Source organism: Myotis brandtii, unplaced genomic scaffold (genome assembly GCF_000412655.1).
Source record: "Myotis brandtii unplaced genomic scaffold, ASM41265v1 scaffold266, whole genome shotgun sequence".
In the NCBI taxonomy this organism is placed as follows: Eukaryota; Metazoa; Chordata; class Mammalia; order Chiroptera; family Vespertilionidae; genus Myotis; species Myotis brandtii.
The window spans coordinates 2,291,365-2,311,531 of NW_005360124.1; the positions used below are offsets into that span (position 1 = coordinate 2,291,365).

Consider the following 20,167-nt stretch of genomic DNA (forward strand, 5'->3'; position numbering starts at 1 on the left):
CCTGGCCAGCCTGGGTGAGGGGCTGAGGGCTGATTTCAGGCTGGCCACAGACCCTTCAGGGTGGGGGTTCCCCCTAGGGTGCCTGGCCAGCTTTGGTGAGGGGCTGATGGCTGTTTGCAGGCTGGCCACAGTCCCCAGCCACCCAAGCTCCCAGTGGAGGCTGGCTGGAAGCAGGTATCTTGGGTTTGTTTATATTCTATAATTGAAACTTTGTTGCCTTGAGTGGAGCTCAGAGCCAGCCAGGGCCTGCGGGAAGCTTGGCTTCCTCCATCGCCGGGGCAACCAAGCCTCCTGCTTGCTCCAGCTCTGTGGCTGCCTGCCGCCATCTTGGTTTGGGTTAATTGCATATAGTCGCTCTGATTGGCTGGTGGGCGTGGCTTGGGGGCGTAGCGAAGGTACAGTCAATTAGCATCTTTGTCTTTTATTAGTGTAGATTAGTCTGGGATGGGACCTGGGCACAGGTACTTTCTTTTTTATAAAAAAGAAAGTGATTTGCAGCTGGGCTTGAGAACCTTGCCTAGTACTAAGCTATACCCTAACACTAGAAAAGTTATATAAAATTTATGTTATAATTTATAGTTATATTATCATATTTTATAATTGCTGATATTTTAGCACTGTCTGTAGTACAGGTACTTTAGAACTTTAAATGAACCAGGTTGTTAAAAAAGGTTTCATGATGGAAATAATATAAGCAAAATGATTATTTTTCAAAGAAACAGTGGCATGATGGGATCTGATTAAAAAGGAAGTACACCATTGTAATTTGACCTCAGAATTAGGAGCTTTACTGCTTTGATTCAAATCTGAAATCTACCTAGTCTTTTTTGAAAATTTTGGGTATAAACATGTGGTAATAGTAAGCTTAGGTTACTTGTTCTTATTCTGCTATTGAAATAGAAATTTTCTGCTTGTTTTGAATCGCCATTTCATTTGTTTACCTTGCACTCTGATATTTTATGTAGGGCACACCTGCTTTTAAAATGAATAACTTTACTTATACTAAAATTTTCATCTGTCATTAGATGTGACTCCACAATATAAAAAAAACCTTAAACCTAAGGAGAGCTTGAATAGTAACAAAATTCAAGAGAGACTATTTTTAAAAAATGAATCTATTACTAGTTAATTGTTTTTTAATCCTCACCAAGGATACATTTATTGATTTTAGAGAGAGAGGAAGGGAGAGAAAGAAATATTGATGTGAGAGAGAAACATCAATCCATTGCCTCCCTTCTCACCCTGACCAGGGACTGAATCCAAAACTTAGGTATGTGTCCTGACCAGGAATTGAACCTGCACCCTTTTGGTGTATGGGACTACACTCCAACCAACTGAGCCACCTGGCCAGGGCTGATTAATTCTTTTGAGTTATATATTTAATTAATTTATTATATTTTAATTAATCCATTAGCTTCTCCAAATCAAATACTGAAATTAAGAGTTTTTCTCTTGTTAGCTGGTTTAAAGAATTGAGTATGATGTGTGACTGCAAAGAAACCAGATCGTTAAAAACTATGTACAGTATTATATCTTTTAGAATTTAAACATCAAATTGAGCACTCTCTGTAAAATGTCCCTTTTGGGACATTCTCTAAAGTTAATTAATGTTGCTGCTGTTACTATTGTTTGAAATACTATTGATTTTTTTTTAAATCCTCATCCGAGGATATTTTTCCTTTGATTTTTAGAGAGAGAGGGAGAGACAGAGAGAAACAGAGAGAAACACCGAAGTGAGAGAAACACATCCATTGGTTACCTCCCACATGCCCCCATCAGGGCCCTGGGAGCCTGCAACCAAGGCATGTGCCCTTGACCGGAATCAAACCCAGGACCCTTCAGTCCACAGGCCGATGTTCTATCCACTGAGCCAAACCGGCTAGGGCACTATTGATTTTTTTAAAGGGAATGTTTTAGCTGGGCAATCTAGCAAATAACTGTTATGTGGTTAATTTGACTGTACTGGATTTTGATTAAAACTTGACTTAAAAACTTGCTGTTTTAAGTGATTGTCGGGGCCAAGGAATGCCAGGTGGAGAGTGCAGATGAAGTGATGAGCCTCCTGGAGATGGGGAATGCAGCCAGGCGTACAAGTACCACCCAAATGAATGAACACTCCAGTAGATCACATGCAATTTTTACAATCAGCATTTGTCAAGCTGAAAAAAATACAGAGGCAGCTAAAGATGGATCATGGTCTTCCCGTCAGCATATTGTTTCAAAGTTCCACTTTGTGGATTTGGCTGGATCAGAAAGAGTAACGAAAACAGGGAATACTGGTGAACGGTTCAAAGAATCCATTCAGATCAACAGTGGGTTGCTGGCTTTAGGAAATGTAATAAGTGCTCTTGGGGACCCACGCAGGAAGAGTTCACATATTCCATATAGGGATGCTAAAATTACCCGGCTTCTGAAAGATTCCCTGGGAGGCACTGCCAAGACTGTCATGATTACTTGTGTCAGCCCATCGTCCTTCAATTTTGACGAATCCTTAAATTCTCTCAAATATGCCAACAGAGCACGCAACATCAGGAACAAACCCACCTTAAACTTCAGCCCTGAGTCAGACCGGATGGATGAAATGGAATTTGAGATTAAGTTGCTTCGAGAAGCTTTGCAAAGTCAGCAGGCTAGTAATAGCCAAACCAGCCAGATCCATCGAGAGGGGACTCCTGATAACAGGATCCTTTCTCTCGAGGAACAAGTAGCTCAGCTCCAAGGAGAATGTCTGGGTTACCAACATTGTATAGAGGAAGCCTTCACCCTCCTGGTGGAGTTAAAAGATACTGTCAGTCTAAACCAAAAGCAGCAACAGAAGCTGCAGGAGTGGTTTAACATGACCCAGGAGGTCAGGAAGGTGATTCCCAGCTCATTCAGAGGAAGCTGCGGCATTGGAAGCGTGGAAGAAGGACCACAGCATATTAGAGTTAACCAACTGAAGCGAGAGCTGAAGAAATGCCAGGTACATAGACACTGCTTTTATAAAATGTGTTTAAGGACTAAATTTATTTGGGGCAAGTAAAAGTCATTGTAGAATGTCAGAAAATTTTTAAAAGGGTTATATGTAAAATCTCATTTGCCTTTGCTCTGTTTCTCCCTTTTCTTATTCTTTCTTCTCATATTCATACCTTTCCTGGCTCCTCCTTTTTTCTCCTGTAAAATGTATGTTAAGTTGTTATGTTTATTAAGTACAATCTTGTGGACCTGGTCATTAAATTTAGAGGATGGGAACAAATAGTTTCAGAAACAAAATTAAGTTATACTTTACTGAGTTTTATCCCTCTATGGGTCAGTGGTTCTTGAAAGAAAAAATACTTCATCCCTTGAATTTGGAGTACTGTTTTTTTTTAAAGAAGCAAGATCATCATATTTGGTAATATTTAAGAAATGTAGATATGTACATGTATGCATTATATGTATTGCATTTACATACATTGAGTTTAGAATTACATTTCCCCACTTTTCATTCAAAAAACATTTATTGCGTGAAGATTATGTGTCACAGGAAAGGTAGTAAATAGCAAGACATACCTAGTTCTGCTTATGTGGAGTTTGCAATTTGGTGGGCAAAGAGATGTTCTGCCAGATTTTTAAAGTAGGAAAACATAGTTAAAATGTAAAAATAATTTAAAACATAGCTGTCTAGTTAGAAATCTTTCCTCAATACCTTTTTATATGTATTAGGAAAAAGCCAGTTATATATTCTTTATTATTGCAGTCATTGAAATTTTGTTCTCAGGTTTCTTTTTTATTATTTTTTATTGATTTGAGAGAGATAGAGAAAGAGAGGTAGAAACATTGATGAAAGAGATACATTGATTAGTTGCCTCCTATACACCCCCGACTGGAATCAAACCCGCAACCTAGGTATGTGCCCTGAGTGGGAATTGAACCCACGACCGTCTGGTGCATGGGATGATGCTCCAACCAACTGAGCCATACAGGCTCAGTGTATCTATAGATATTTACCATGTTAGAATTAAAACAAGAAATTTAATTATTAATTTATTAAAAATAACAATAATAATCTAATTATATGGTAATATATAGACTATTTTTCATGAACAAATAATATTTCCAGAAACCAAAAAATTAATAAGTGAAATTGTTTTACATTTTTGCACATCTCTTTAATATCTGGCTTAATAGAAGACAGGTAAATTTTCATATCTGCTTCAGCATTCAGTTTGTCACAATATGTTGTTTTAGTTGAAATATATGAAGAAAATCCAGCATCATATAGATTTTTAATTAGAAAGAGAATATTTAATGCCTTTTTTAGATAATTGTGGATATTCTTTGAAATCGCACTCAAACTCAACAAGTAGAAATTTCCTAAAGATTACTTGCAATGTCGGATTTGAAACTATTTTGTTACATTAAGATCTATACATTAGAATTCAGAAGATGGTGGCCGACAGGACAGCAGGGAGAGGGAGAGTGTGACAGAGTAAAGAAGCGAGAGGAACGTGTGTGAAAGTGGGTGGTGGGTGCGTGGGTGAGTGAGGGACAGATAGATATCTCAGGAATACCTGGGACTGGCAGATTGGGCTCGCCTAGACGGGGAGCCCTTGCTACCGCCACGGGCACCCCACGCCGGTTTGGCTTTGGCGCGGAAAGCACGCCATCTTGTAGAGGGGAGCGAAGGAGGCCAGGAGTGCTGCCCCACCAACACCCGGACTGACCTCGGGCAGCACCCCCGGACCTGGCCAGGGAGCCGCTTGCCAGCTCTGACCCACGTGGAACCACCACCGTGCCCAAGCAGTGAGCAACGCGGTACCGCGACGTGGGTCCCAGATGACTCCAGTGGGAGCACATCAGACAGACCTCCGGAGGAGCTGAGCCTCTTAACCAGAGCCCAAACCCAGCGTCCCAGGATCCCACGCTTCAGGTCCTCGAGCTGTGAGTGCAAGCTACGGGCCCCCACTCCCCGCTCCATCCCTGATACCAATACAGAACCTCAGCCCAGTGTGTCCTACACCCCTGCCCAGACGGAACCCTAGCCAGGTGAGCACCCCTCCCCTGACACTGAGCTCCACGCCCAGCTTAGAGCCCTCACAGGGCACAGGTTGAGGGCCCCGCCCCTTGTGCAGACTGAGCACGCTCCACCCCCAGCTTTGCACTCGCTGCCAACTTAGGCAAAGCCTGCACAGGGCCACCCCCTTGCCTCTGGCACAGCCTGAGTGCGCAACGCCGCCAGCTTTGCGCTCTGCTTTCAACTTAGGCAGAGCTCTTGCAGAGCAAGTGCCCAGCCCCTTACACAGACAGCGCACTCCGCTGCCAGCCCAGGCAGAGCTCTCAGGGGGTGAGGGCCCCGCCCCTTGCACAGATGGAGCGTGCTCGGCCACCACCTTTGCACTCTGCCACCAACTTAGGCAAAGCCTGCAAAGGGCAAGCGCCCTGCCTCTGGCACAGCCTGAGTGCACTCTGCCACCAGCTTTGCCCTCTGCCTCCAGCTTAAGCAGAGCCCTTGCAGGGTGAGCATCCCACCTCTGGCACAGACTGAGTGCGCCAGCCACTAGCATAGGAAGAGCCCTTCAGGGCAAGCGCCCACAGCCTGGCATAGACTGAGTGTGCTCCGTCGGTAGACGGAAACCTCAAGGGCAAGTGCCCCGCACCCCGACAAAGACAGAGCAGCTCCACCACCAGCACAGACAGACCCTTTGGCTGGGGCATACCCCACTCCGGCACAGACAGAGCTGCAGCCCAGAGTGGACTAGCATCTGGCTGAGACAGCGCCTTGAGCCAGTGGGTGCTCTGTCACCAGCACAGACAGAGCCTTCGGCTAGTGCACACCCCGCCCCCAGCACAGACAGAGCTGTCACCTCCGCATGCCCTACCCACAGCCCAGGTCAAAGCTGCTGGCGTGACCTGGTGTGCCAAATCACAGGTCACAGGTCAATGCTGCAAGTGCACTGCCAGAGGGACCTAGGGTAGCATCTTGCCTTAGGGGCTGGAGGAGCACAGCGTACTGCATGCCAGAGGGCTCTGGGCTCTCACAGAGAGTTGCACACTAGGGGTACTGTGCACCAGCCCCCACCAACCCCGAGAAACGGATAATTGAGGGACCAGAACTGTGGGAGAAGGGGATACAACTCAGAGCAGAGACAAAAAAGGTGTGAAACTCAAGGGAGACCCAGTCCCTGGTGCTAGTGAGTTCATGACCATTGCACTGCGAGGGGCCTCAACCCCTTGGACACCAAGCAGGTAGCCCAGGGCCAGAAAGAGACAGCAAAAATGGGGAGACAAAGACATCCCAAAGGAAACAAAAGGAGGAATCACCAGAAAAGGAATTAAATAAAACCGAGGCATGCAATTTGTCAGAAAAAGAATTCAGAATAAGGGTCATGCAATTCATAAACAGGATGGATGAAAAAATCAACAACCTATGTAAGAATCAGGAAGAAATAAAGAGTGATATAGCTACAATAAAAACCTCCACGGAAACTTTCAACAGTAGACTAGGAGAAGCGGAGGACCGAATTAGTGAATTATAAGACAGGGAAGCAAAATGCACCCAATCTGAACTGCAATTGGAGAAAAAAACCAAAGGCAGGAGGAGAGCCTAAGGGAGCTTTGAGACAACATGAAACAAAGCAACATACATATAATAGGGGTGCCAGAAAGACAAGAAGAGGAGGAAGGGTTAGAAAACCTATTTGAAGAAATAATGTCAGAAAACTTCCCTGATTTGGGGAAGAAAAAAAATTACACAAGCACAAAGAGTCCCAAATAAGATGAACCCCAAAAGACCCACACCAAGGCACGTCGTAATTACAGTGGCTAACGTTAAGGACAAAGAGAGAACCTTAAAGGCTGCAAGAGAGAGAGACAGGAAGATACTTACAAGGGATCTCCCATTAAATTATCAAATGATTTCTCAACACATCAGGCGAGAAAGGAATGAAAGGAAGTATACAAAGTGATGCAAAGCAAGGGACTGAATCTAAGAATACTCTATCCAGCAAGGCTAGCATTCAAAATTGAAGGGGAGCTCTGACCGGTTTGGCTCAGTGGATAGAGCGTCAGCCTGTGGACTGAAGGGTCCCGGGTTCGATTCCGGTCAAGGGCATGTGCCTTGGTTGCGGGCGCATCCCCAGTGGGGCGGGTGTGGGAGGCAGCTGATCAATGTTTCTCACTTTATCCCTCTCCCTTCCTCGCTGTTAAAAAATCAATAAAATATATTTTTTTAAAAATTGAAGGGGAAATAAGGAGCTTCACAGATAAAAAAGTCTAAGCGAGTTTATCACCACCAAGCCAGCAATGCAAGAAATGCCAAAGGGACTGCTGTAGAAAGAAGAAATAAAAAGGGGAGAAGGAACACAGGCACAAAAAATAAAAATAGCTACAAACAAGTTCCTATCAATAATAACTTTATTATTTTTTAAAATATATTTTATTGATTTTTCACAGAGAGGAAAGGAGAGGGATAGAGAGTTAGAAACATCAATGAGAGAGAAACATCGATCAGCTCCTCCTGCACACCTCCCACTGGGGATGTGCCTGCAACCAAGGTACATGCCCTTGGCCGGAATTGAACCCGGGACCTCTCAGTCTGCAGGCCGATGCTCTATCCACTGAGCCAAACCGGCTAGGGCTATCAATAATAACTTTAAACGTAAACGGACTAAATGTTCCAATCAAAAGACATAGAGTGGCTGAGCGGATAAGAAAACATGACCCTCTCCAAATAGCTGCGGCAATCCTGAGGAAGAAGAATAAAGTAGGAGGGATCTCAATACCTGATATCAAGCTGTATTACAAAGTCACTGTTCTGAAAACTGCCTGGTACTGGCACAAGAACAGTCATATAGATCAATGGAATAGAATAGAAAACCCAGAAATCAACCCAAACCACTATGCTCAATTAATATTTGACAAAGGAGGCAAGAACATACAATGGAGTCAAGACAGTTTCTTCAATAAATGGTGTTGGGAAAATTGGACAGATACATGCAAAAAAATGAAACTAGATCACCAACTTATACCATACACAAAAATAAACTCAAAATGGATAAAGGAGTTAAATGTAAGATGGGAAACCATAAAAACACTAGAGGAATCCAAAGGCAACAAAATCTCAGACATATGCCGAAGCAATTTCTTCACCGATACAGCTCCTAGGGCAATGGAAACAAGAGAAAATAAACAAATGGGACTACATCAAAATAAAAAGCTGCACAGCAAAAGAAACCATCAACAAAACAACAAGAAAGCCCACTGCATGGGAGAACATATTTGCCAATGTTATCTCTGATAAGGGTTTAATCTCCAACATTTACAGGGAACTCATACAACTTAACAAAAGGAAGACAACCCAATCAGAAAATGGGCAATGGACCTAAATACTTTTTTGAAAGAAGACAGAAGGAAGGCCAAGAGACATATGAAAACATGCTCAAAGTCACTAATCATCAGAGAGATGCAAAGCAAAATGACAATGCAATACCTTTTCACACCTGTCAGAATGGCTATCATCAACAAACGACAAGTGCTGGTGAGGATGCGGAGAAAAAGGAAACTTCGTGCGCTATTGGTGAGAATGCAGACTGGTGCAGCCACTGTGGAGAACAGTATGGAGTTTCCTCAAAAAACTAAAAATGGAACTCCCATTTGACCAGTGATCCCACTTCTAGGAATATATCCCAAGAAACTAGAAACACCAATCAGAAAGGAGATATGCACCCCTATGTTCATAGCAGCACAATTTACAATAGCTAAGATTTGGAAACAGCCTAAGTGCTCATCAACAGATGAGTGGATTAAAAACTATGGTACATCTACACAATGGAATACTACACTGCTGTTAAAAGGTAGGAACTCCTACCATTTGCATCAGCATGGATGGTCCTAGAGAGCATTATGCTAAGCAAAATAAGCCAGTCAGAGAAAGATAAATATCACATGATCTCACTCATTTGTGGAATATAATGAACAACATAAACTGATGAACAAAAACAGATCCAGAGACAGAGAAGCATCGATCAGACAAGGTAGGGGAGGGTGGCGGTAAAGGGGAGAGATCAACCAAAGGACTTTTATACATTCATATAAGCCTAACCAATGGACACAGACACCAGGGGGGTGAGGGCATAAGTGTGTGGGGGGAGTGCAAGGGGGCAGTGTGGGGATAAGGACACATATGTAATACCTTAATCAATAAAGAAAAAAAAAAGATCTATACATTAAAAGTCATTGGTCCCTTCCTATCTTATAGTTTGAATGGATCTTTTATCCACATCTGATTTTGAATCATCATGCATTGGTCATTTGGAAAATATTTATTTACTAAGTTATGCAGACCTTCCAGATGTTGACACATTTCATTATACAATATCAAAAAATCACATTCATTACTATCACCACTGATCTCAACAGTCTTTAAGTATTAGAAGCTGTCCTCATGCTCACAATAGCAGAAATGTTTTCCAAAATTCTAATTTTTGCATGAAACCCAAGTTTTAGAATTTATAACAAATACTGATAGTTGTTTCCCTTGAAAATGATGGTTTTCATTTTTGAGAAAAGTCTACTATGTACCCAAGTGTGAATAACTATTGTTTGTCTACCTTTATCTCTTTGTGCTTTGGCTTTTTCCCCCCCACTGAGTAAAGGCTTTCACTTCACTGCACCTGCTGTCTCTTTTGCTGCCACCTCTGCTATTTGCAGCTTTTTTCAACTTTCTTGTCTCTTGTTACTTCTTGATTTCACTCAGAAAGCCCACATTTTTATAAAGATCAGCTTATCAGAGTGGTTCTGGTTGCCAAACCAACCAAACACAGTGTATAGGGCCTTTTTTTTTTTTTTGAGTATTTAACTCTCTGCTGTGTTTGTTGCTGCTTACTATTCAAAAGTGTTTACCAATCAGAACAGTACTTGATCCTTGTGAACACCAGAGGCTAGTCTTTGAATAAATGAGGTTTTACTGTACTGTTAAGGTAATTGTGATTTGTAGTTGTGATTTTGGTCAATGTACAATTCATTTTTTATCATTATTTATACACATACTGAGGATCTCTATTTTTAAAAGTCTCATCTCTCTGGATTTCTATTTTTTAAATTCTCATCTTCTACAAAGAATGAAAAAATAATAGAACAACAACTTCTGGATCAACTGAGTGGAGAACCAACAAAACTTAACCTGTCAATGACTTCTTCAGCTAAGGAAATTTGTGGAGATGGGCCAGATGCCAGGATACCAGAAAAGAGACCATATACTGTACCGTTTGATGCTCGTTTGGGACGTTATATTTATATCCCAGAAAGATCAGATGCCAGGAAGGTAAAGTCAAAACATTAATCTCAGATTTAAGATCTTAAAATATTATATGTAATAAAATATCACAGTATATTTGTACAGTCTCAGCACATAGTTTGGTTTCTGTTTGATTTTATGGACTTTTGTGTATTCTCTTTTAATCATGTAATGCTTTTTAATAAAAAAAACAAATAGGAGAATGTATAGTTATATTTAGAAGGAATAGTTGAAGGTAATATCTACATTCATCAAGGAGAAAAAGCTATCCTTTGCCATCATATTTTTAGTCATGATTAATAAGTCTGATATCTTCATGAATTTTTTTCTTTCTTTAACCACACCAAGTTGAGATGAGGTACGAGGGTATTTATTTTTACTTACTTGGTTTGTCTTACTATTTTCCAAATGACATTTATGTATTACTCAGTCTTGCCAAGCTGACACTTCAAGATTGTATAAAGATCTGTATCAACTTTTCTTTTAATATACATATTTTTTAATTTCAGAGAGGAAGAGAGAGGTAGAGAGAGATAAAAACATCAATGATGAGAGAAAATCACTGATTGGCTGCCTCCTACTGGGGATCAAGCCCACAACCTGGGCATATGCCTTGATTGGGAATCAAACTGTGACCTCCTGGTTCATAGGTCAATGCTCAACCACAGAGCAACATCAGCTGGGCTGAACTTTTGGTTTTTTATTTACGTATGAATATGTGTGTAGTAAATATATGCACACACATTTCTCTTAAAAAATCATCAAGTTATCTCTACATGGAAAAGACTAGCAGACTCATGAATTTGGCTTCTGTTAATTTTATGGAGATGATTTGTTTGAGATCTATGTGATGGTTATAGTCAAAGGGATAAGAAATATGCTAGGTGTCATAGACTTTGCAATCAGGCAGGCTTGGGGTGAACACTAGCTCTATTGCATAGGCCTGCATATGACTAAACCTGTGGGAGCCCCAGGTTCTTTATATGTCAGAATGGGGGAAACATGGGTGTATGTGGAGGATTTAAATGAGATGATGACTCTGAAATTGCCTAGTACATTGGGTCCTCAATAGATGTCCATGGAGTGCCTTTACTATGGTCCAGATTCAGTACCTCAGAGTGATTAAGAAAGACAGATGTTATTCTCTGTGGTTTTCAATCTTGAGTGATTGAATTAAAAAATGAAATCATTGTTATTATTAATTTCAGTTTTACTTTGTAGGATCATTGACATTTTTCTTATGGTTGAATATATGGTACCTTTTTATAGAACATTTTGGAAGAAAGATAAATTCTTCACATAATTCATGTTGTCTGTATTTTCAGTTTAATACATATCAAGTCATCTATATTTAATTTTCTGTTTTTTATATTGGCTAGTTATGTGAAAGTATTTCCGGTTCCATTTTTTTATTTAAAAAAAATAACATTTGGGTGTTTTTTTTGTTATTACAAAAGTTGCACATACTTATTCTCTCCCTCTCTTAGTCTCTGTTTTTTTATTTTATTTATTTTTAAAATATATTTTTCTGGATTTTAGAGAGAGAAGAAGAGAGAGGGATATAGAGGTAGAAACATCAATGAGAGAGTGACATTGATTGGCTGCCTTCTGCATGTGCCCTGATTGGGAATTAAACCAGTGACCTCTTGGTTCATGGGTCGATGCTCAACCATTGAGCCACACCAATCAGGCTAGGGGTACACATATCTTTGCAAATAGTATACAGGTAAATAAAAGAAAAAGTACTAATATTATGTACTAACTTAATATGAAAAAAAGAAGAAAAACTCATTTGTCTCAGTAGATACCAAAAATTGATCTGGTGCAATGCAAAATTGAATCTTGATTTAAACCTAAAATATAATAGAGATTTCTAACTTTTTAAACATTGAAATATGATATAATTAAAAGCAAAAGCCAATGCTGTACATACTAAAAAGGCACTTTGGAAAGAAAAAAATTACAAAGGCGGTCCCAGTCATTATTTAGGTTTAGTATAATACCGCCAATGCTGATGAAAACCTACCATAATTTATTGATTATTGACATAATTGTATACTAAGAAAACCAACTGAAATATCCTTAAGAGATATATTTAAAAACCTGGAATATCAAGATTCACAAAAGTAGAATACTTGTAAAATTGTAAAAATCTTTTTTTTCCCGAGAAGGCATTACATTTGAAAACTTATTATTTTATTGATTTTAGAGAGAGAGAGAAGGGAGAGAGAGAAAGAAATATCAGTTTGTTGTTCCACTTATTTATGCATCATTGGTTGATTCTTGTATGTTTCTTGACTAGGGACAGAACCATAACCTTGGTATATCAGGATGATGCTCTAACCAACTGAGCTACACAGCCAGGCCAAATTACATTTTTTTAAAAAATATTTTATTGCTTTTTTACAGAGAGGAAGGGAGAGAGATAGAAAGTTAGAAACATCAATCAGCTGCCTCCTGCACACCTCCTACTGGGAATGTGCCCGCAACCAAGGTACATGCCCTTGACTGGAATCGAACCTGGGACCTTTCAGTCCACAGGCCTATGCTCTATCCACTGAGCCAAACCAGTTAGGGCTAAATTACACTTTTTTGAGTCACAAAATTTCTGTGCATAACCCCTTTTCAGTCTTACTATGATATAATCTCTCATGTCACCAGCTTTGTAGGCCTTTCTTTCCCAAAATGAGCTAATTCTTAGGAATGATTTTCCTTCTGATCGGCCTTAAGGGCTCTCTGTTATATCAAAGGTCCTTCAGGGCAGTGCCTGTTCTTGATAGCCCAACTAACAATGTTCACATTATAGTGCTATTTAACAATGTTCGAGGCACATTATCTTTTTAACCTAAAAAGTTTAAAGTTTCTAAATTCCCTAGGGAAGTTGATAGATGTTATGGGCTCAGGAAAAGAGAATAAAGCAGGTAGCAATATGGCTTTTACTCCAGGACTAGGAGCCTGTGCTTTGCTGTTTTTTGTTTTAATCTTTTTTTCTCCTTCCTCTTAAAGAAGACCCTTTAACATTGCATATTATATTGGTTTGGTGGTGGTGATCCCCTTTAGTTTTTCCTTGTCTGGAAAGTTCTATCTGTCCTTTGATTCTAAATGATAGCTTTATTGATTTTTTACAGAGAGGAAGGGAGAGAGATAGAGAATTAGAAACATCGATGAGAGAGAAACATCGATCAGCTGTCTCCTGCACACCTCCTACTGGGGATGTGCCCACAACCAAGGTACATGCCCTTGACCGGAATCGAACCTGGGACCATTCAGTCCGCAGACCGACGCTCTATCCACTGAGCCAAACCGGTTACGGCTGTAGGTCCTTGCTTTTTATCACTTTGAATATTTCTTGCCAATCCCTTCTGGCCTACAAAGTTTTTTTTGAGATATCAACTGACAGTCTTATGGGAGCTCCCTTGAAGGTAACTTACAGCTTTTCTCTTGCTGCTTTTAATATTTTCTCTTGTATTTAACATTTTGCATTTTAATTATAATGTATACTAGAGGCCTGGTGCACGAAATTTGTGCACAGGGTGGGGGTTGTCCCTCAGCCCAGCCTGCACCCTCTCCAATCTGAGACCCCTGTGGGATCGGACCTAAACTGGGAGTCAGACATCCCTCTCACAATCTGGGACTGCTGGCTCCTAACTGCTTGCCCGCCTGCCTGCCTAATCACTCCCTAACCACTCCCCTGCCTGCCTAATCAACGCCTAACTGCTCCCCTGCTGGCACGATCACCCTCAACTGCCCCCCCTACTTGCCTGTTCATCTCCAACTGCCCTCCCCCGCTGGCCTGATCACCCACAACTGTCCTCCCCTGCCGGCCATCTTGTGGTGGCCATCTTGTGATCACATGGGGCGGCCATCTTGTGTGAGGGTGTGATGGGCAATTTGCATATTACCTCTTTATTATATAGGATTGGTGTAGGCCTCTTTGGGTTCATCTTGTTTGGGACTCTCTGTGTTTTCTGGACTTGTATGTCTTTTTTCCTTCATTATTTTTTTTTACATAGGCTTTCAATTCCTTGCACACACTGTTCTCCTTCTGTCACCCCAATGATGTGAGTGTTGGTATACTAGTACTTGAAGTTGTCCTAGAGGCTCCTTAGACTATCCTCGTTTTTTGGATTCTTTTTTTCTTTTTGCTGTTCTGCTTGGGTGTTTTCTGCTTCCTTATCTTCCAAATCTCTGATTTGATCTTCTGCTTCATCTACTCCACTGTTGATTCCCTGAAATATATTCTTCATTTAAGTTAATGTATTCTTCATTTCTGACTGGTTCTTTTTTATGGTTTCTTGTTCTACTTTATGTTTCCTATATCTTTGCTGAAGTTCTCACTAAGTTCATCTACTCTCTGCTAAGTTAATTGAATATCCTTATAACCAGTGTTTTGTACTCTGCAGCTAGTAGGTTGTTTGTCTCCATTTTGTTTAGTTCTTTTTCTGGAGTTTTATTCTCTTCTTTCATTTGGGACATGTTTCTTTGTCTCCTCATTTTGGCAGTCTCCCTGTATTTCTATATATTAGGTAGAGCTGCTATACCTCCCAGGCTTGGGAGAGTGGCCTAATGTACTAGGTGTGCTATGGCACAACCTCCCTGATCACTCAAGCTGCGCACTTGAGGTGCACTCCCCCATATTGGCTGTGTATATCCTCTTGTAGTTGAGCCTTGATTGCTGTTGGTATATCACTAGGAGGGATTTATCCCCAGGCCAAAGAGCTGCAAGGACTGGCTGTGACCACTGACCTCTGACCACAGTGGAGGATTAGCTGTGCAGGGGCTCACCCCATAGAGCACAACTTATTTCAGCAAGGCTCTGGTGTCCGCTGAGTCTGTCCCTTGAATGTGTTGCTTATGGAGGTGGTTGGGCGGTTGTGCTTCAATGTGGTCTGAAGCTGTCCACTGGGAGTGCTGGCTCTGGGGACTCTGGGAAGTGCAGGCCAAGGTCAGCTGCTGCCTGTGTTCTGCCGGGGACCACTCGGCATTAGCTACAAAGTGTTCTGCCGATGGCTACTACTTGTGCTGGACTTGGAGTTGCCCAGGCAAGGCCATGTTGTGAACCAAGGCCAGCTGCTGCTAGTGCCATGCCTGGAACCAGTGAGAGGTACGGGGCTTGCTGAGGCCAGATGCTGCTTGTTTGAGAGATTTTAGGAAAATCTGAAACATGAGCCAAGACAGACCATTTGTATGGAAAAGCCACTGGGAACAGCTTGGGTGGGTCTGAAAATTGGGTGGGCATGTCCTCAGAGAATCACCAAGGTGGGGCAAACAGTGTGAGCCAGGTTGATGGAGTCTCAGATATGTCACCCAACTGTGGGCTCTGCAGGGGAAGGGGCTTATCAAAAGAGCAGTGGCTTCTGGCAGCACCTCTGTCTGGGAAAAGCTGCCTTGCAGATCTTACCCTGATGCTGGACAATTCAGTTCCTGTCTGTAACATCTCTGGTGTCTTTCAAGCTGCTGCCGTAGGGCTTGAGCTCAGAGGGAATAAGTATGAGTGAGTCTTTGTGTGGTCTATTTAAGAGGAACTGCTTGAGCCAAAACCGGTTTGGCTCAGTGGATAGAGCGTCGGCCTGCGGACTGAAAGGTCCCAGGTTCGATTCCAGTCAAGGGCATGTACCTGGGTTGCGGGCACATCCCCAGTAGGAGATGTGCAGGAGGCAGCTGATCAATGTTTCTCTCTCATCGATGTTTCTAACTCTCTATCTCTCTCCCTTCCTCTCTGTAAAAAATCAATAAAATATATTAAGAAAAAAAAAAGAGGAACTGCTTGGGACTCCAGTAGCCCTTCATCTCACTTAGCCTCAATACCTGCTGGTTTTTATAGCTGGAAGCTATGGGGACTTCTCTTCCTGGAATGGAACCCTAGGATGGGAGGACTGGGACCCCTTGCTCCTTAGGGGAGACCTCTACAGGCAAGATATCCCTCCCAATTTTTATCTACCATACATGGATATGGGACCAGCCCATTATGCATCTCCACCCCTTCTAGCAGTCTTGATGTAGCTTCTTTAATTTAGTTGTTCTGTAGTTTAATTGTAATTTCGATGTGATTGTGGGAGGAGGTGAGTATTGCTGCCATCTTGACTGACAGCCTCATGTTATAATACTTATAATAATTTATATTAATAAATTGCATGTATCCTGTATGGTTTTATTATTAACCTTTTTTGAGAAATTACTCTGAGATTTGGTTACAAAGAGGCGGTGAAAATAAATATTTGGTAACAGAAACTAGAATAAAAGTATAAAGGCAATTTCTAATTCATTGTTGTTATTTTCCAAGCTCATTTTTTGAGAAGTTAAGGTTCATTGTCAATAGAAGCATGTTATAATACAGAAATTTCTCAGGTTAGCTCATGAACATTTAATTATTCTATAAGACATAGTAAATATGTCACTTAGAGTACTAACTCAGCTATGCCTAACCACCACATGTAAAGTGTGAATAAATACATTTGGATTTCCAAATTGAGAACATTTTGACTTAGCAGTGGAGTGACGATGGCTCTGGATTTCTTCATTTGGTGGATTTGGATTGGAGGGGGATGCAGACCCTGAGCAGCAACACCATAATTCTCCAAGTGTTCAGAACTGGGAAGGTTGATGGGGTGTAAAACAGTTGCCTCCTATTGCACTATGTATGGGCTTTGCACTCATTGGGGAGTACCTATGCTGTGATTTTTTTAGTCTTTGCTTTCATAAAAATGAGTCCAAATAGTATTAAAAAGAATACTATTTTCCATGAAGCTGTAGTTAAAGATAGAACTTTTTAAAAGAGGAAGAGCTATATAGATTCTGAAAGAAGTATGTGTTCATGAAGCACAATAGTATTGTGAAATGAAAGTTGATATTTTTTGGGGGGCAATGCATATTTTCAGCAATTGGATATTTTAAGAGTACTTATTTAATAACCTCTTAAGACATTTTGAGTAATAAGATAAAAATAGACATTTAAAAATCATTTTTTTGTTGTTGGGTGGGGGAAATTACTTGTAAGGTCTACACAAGTCCTTCTGTGTACTCTCTGGATCGAGTAGTTGCTGGATTTCGAACACGAAGTCAAATCCTGCTGGGTCACATAGAAGAACAAGATGAAGTCCTCCACTGCCAATTTTCTGATAACAGTGATGATGAAGAATCAGAAGGCCAAGAGAAATCTGAAATTAGGTATGTTAAATATATACTGGTTTAATAAACATATTATAATTTTATGATGCAATAAATATATACAGATGGAGGGTTTTTTATTAAAATGTATCTTTTCTATTGAAATAACAGTAGGTAGTTTTTGATAAATGTGCTGTCAACTAATGCATTATGAAACCAGTGTTTGAACAGTCATCAGTCTTAAATTGAAAAATAATTTTGCTTTTAGAGCTTATATATTTATTGGATATTAATTTTCAGGGAGAATGTTTTTGAATTTCCTGATTCTGCTGCTACAGTGGCAACAAATATAATGAATTTCCCACTAGGCCCAACATGGATGGGAATATTAGTAAAATTCTGTTTATTTTATATAATTAATAATTCTTTTAACATTATAGTCACTTTTGGGGGAAACTAATTTGAGGGCAGATTAGCAAACACTAACAGACAAGTTACCTTTGATCCTGATCTTTGTTTTTTTAGACATAGAAATCACTCATGGATTCAGAAGCCAGACTCTGTTTGTTCTCTTGTTGAATTGAATGATATTCATGATCAAACACAAAAGTCAAGTTTGGGGAATGAAGGTACACAGATTTTAATTTATATCTAGTGTTTATAAGACACTTCTCTTTTTCTTCAGTCAATAATTTAAGAAGCATCTAGGAATTCTCAATGATGGGAACTTGGTAGGAGTGTTTTTCTCATTGGTAGAACTTTGTATGTTCTGTGCTCTACTTCTGATTTTTTCCTTCATTTTTACTGCTTAATAAATTTTTTTTCCCATCAATCAATTCTGGCTAGAGTTACAGGCTAAATCTCTCAGAATAGGGATTTTATATTCAAGCCCAAGTTGCTATGCACTGTACTCTTGACTACTTTAAAATGTATCTTACGTAATTTACTAGGTGTCTGCTTTCCTGCTTCATTGGCACACATGCCTACAATTAGTGATGTACCCTTGGCATTGGAGCCAAATAGTCTGCAGGTGCTCATAACATTCGAATACACATTATTTGATGCATAACAGCGTAAAATGTTTATGTTCCAAAAACTGTAGTAGGAAATTTTAACTAGTTTATATTGGCCTATGAGTGGTTAAAGCACAAAAAGTAAGAGTATAGAGAATATAAATAACATGATAAATAAGCCCTATACTATGAAAATAGTCTTTTTAAAGAGGCTATGCATATAATATTTAACAAAAACTTACCTATATGTCACAAATAAAACTTAAATAAGTTAAAAAATGTGTAAGTAATATAGATAAGTACTAGTCAAATTGCCACTCTTGAACTGTTTGTTACTGATCTACAACCAGGAAAGAAACTTATGCCAGAATGTAAATCAGTGCACTAGCTCCTTCACTGAGGAAGTCTCCCTGTGAAAAGAAAGATAAGCTGAGCCCTGGTCAGTTTGGCTCAGTGGATAGAGCGTCAGCCTGCGGACTCAAGGGTCCTGGGTTCGATTCCGGTCAAGGGCATGTACCTTGGTTGCAGGCACATCCCCAGTGGGGAGTGTGCGGGAGGCAGCTGATCGATGTTTCTCTCTCATCGATGTTTCTGGCTCTCTGTCCCTCTCCCTTCCTCTCTGTGGAAAATCAATAAAATATATTTAAAAAAAAAAAAAGAAAGATAAGCTGAACTTATCTTAAATAGTGACATAGTTGTTCCAGTGTAAGTAAGAACAAAACAGTGCTGGCCCACACTCTAATAATCTGGTGTGGACTAGACTCTTTTATTACTAGAAGACTAAAATAATAGGAAAAATTCAACCCTATACCCACCTGGAGATTTTATACCTTTCTTAAATAACTCAAGTAAAAACTCAAATTGCAGAATATCTAAGGGCAATGAAAAACTGTATCAGAACCTATGGGATATGACTAAAGCATATATAAAGACTTACTGTAAGCTAGAAAACTAAAGTCCCAATTTCCGGGTATTTTTTCCTGTTTTCCTTACCTGTTTCTGTCCCTTCCTCTGCTACCTCTAGACACCTTCCGTGTTCACTTTTCTTTTTTAGTTCCATTTCTGTTGAATATTTTATAAGCAGATAGTTTTATTTTCTAATTTTGTTTCTTTTATTTTAAAGATTTAAAGATTGAATGTCTTCAGGAGAGTCAAGAGTTGAATTTGCAAAAATTAAGGCATTCAGAACTCATACTTATTGAAGCTAAACAAAAAATAAGAGAACTTACAATTAACATCAATATGAAGGAAGATCTGATTAAAGAATTAATGAAAACAGGTAATAGTAGCCTATGAACCAGCTAATACAAGAAAGAAAAGCTTCTAAAATTGTTTCTGATGTGTAACATTTACTTTAGTTTTTGATGCTCAGGACACTTCACTGTAGCTTGGCATTTGGTATAACAAGGTGTGTTTGAAAGCCAATATGTGGAGGTTAGTTATTAAAAGAACTTTGTTATATTGGTATTCATCTATGAATTTTTCTAACCGGTGTGCTTTCTGTGCTGTGTTGAAACTCTGTGGCACTTAACTTTTTGGCCACTTTCAAAAAAACATTATACTAGGCATTTGGAAATATGTTTGGGATGTTTTTCTAACTCGTTTTAATAACTTTATTTTAAATTATTTTTTGGATATTTCATTTTTAACAGTAATCATAAACTTAATATTTTAAATGTAGTTAATTATTATTTCTCTAAAGATATAAGAAGTTATTCTTGAAAGCTGTTCTCTTGAGCGATCCAAGCTTTTACCTCTTACTTTTAGTCTCAAATTTCTGCCAGGTTGGATG

At 40.0% G+C, this 20,167-nt stretch overlaps 1 protein-coding gene across 3 annotated transcripts in view; it reads left to right on the forward strand.

The window, feature by feature from the left end:
• Positions 1–20,167, forward strand: part of KIF27 (kinesin family member 27) — a 72,133-nt gene that overhangs the window by 18,079 nt on the left and 33,887 nt on the right. For 2 of the 3 annotated variants that reach the window (XM_014541251.1, XM_005868277.2), the window contains exons 3-7: positions 2,007–2,962; positions 10,079–10,282; positions 17,253–17,422; positions 17,888–17,991; positions 19,499–19,654. In XM_014541251.1, the coding sequence (XP_014396737.1) occupies positions 2,007–2,962; positions 10,079–10,282; positions 17,253–17,422; positions 17,888–17,991; positions 19,499–19,654 (1,590 nt within the window). Of the gene's footprint in view, positions 1–2,003; positions 2,963–10,078; positions 10,283–17,252; positions 17,423–17,887; positions 17,992–19,498; positions 19,655–20,167 lie in introns of all 3 variants that reach the window. The other variant, XM_014541252.1, reaches the window with a different exon arrangement.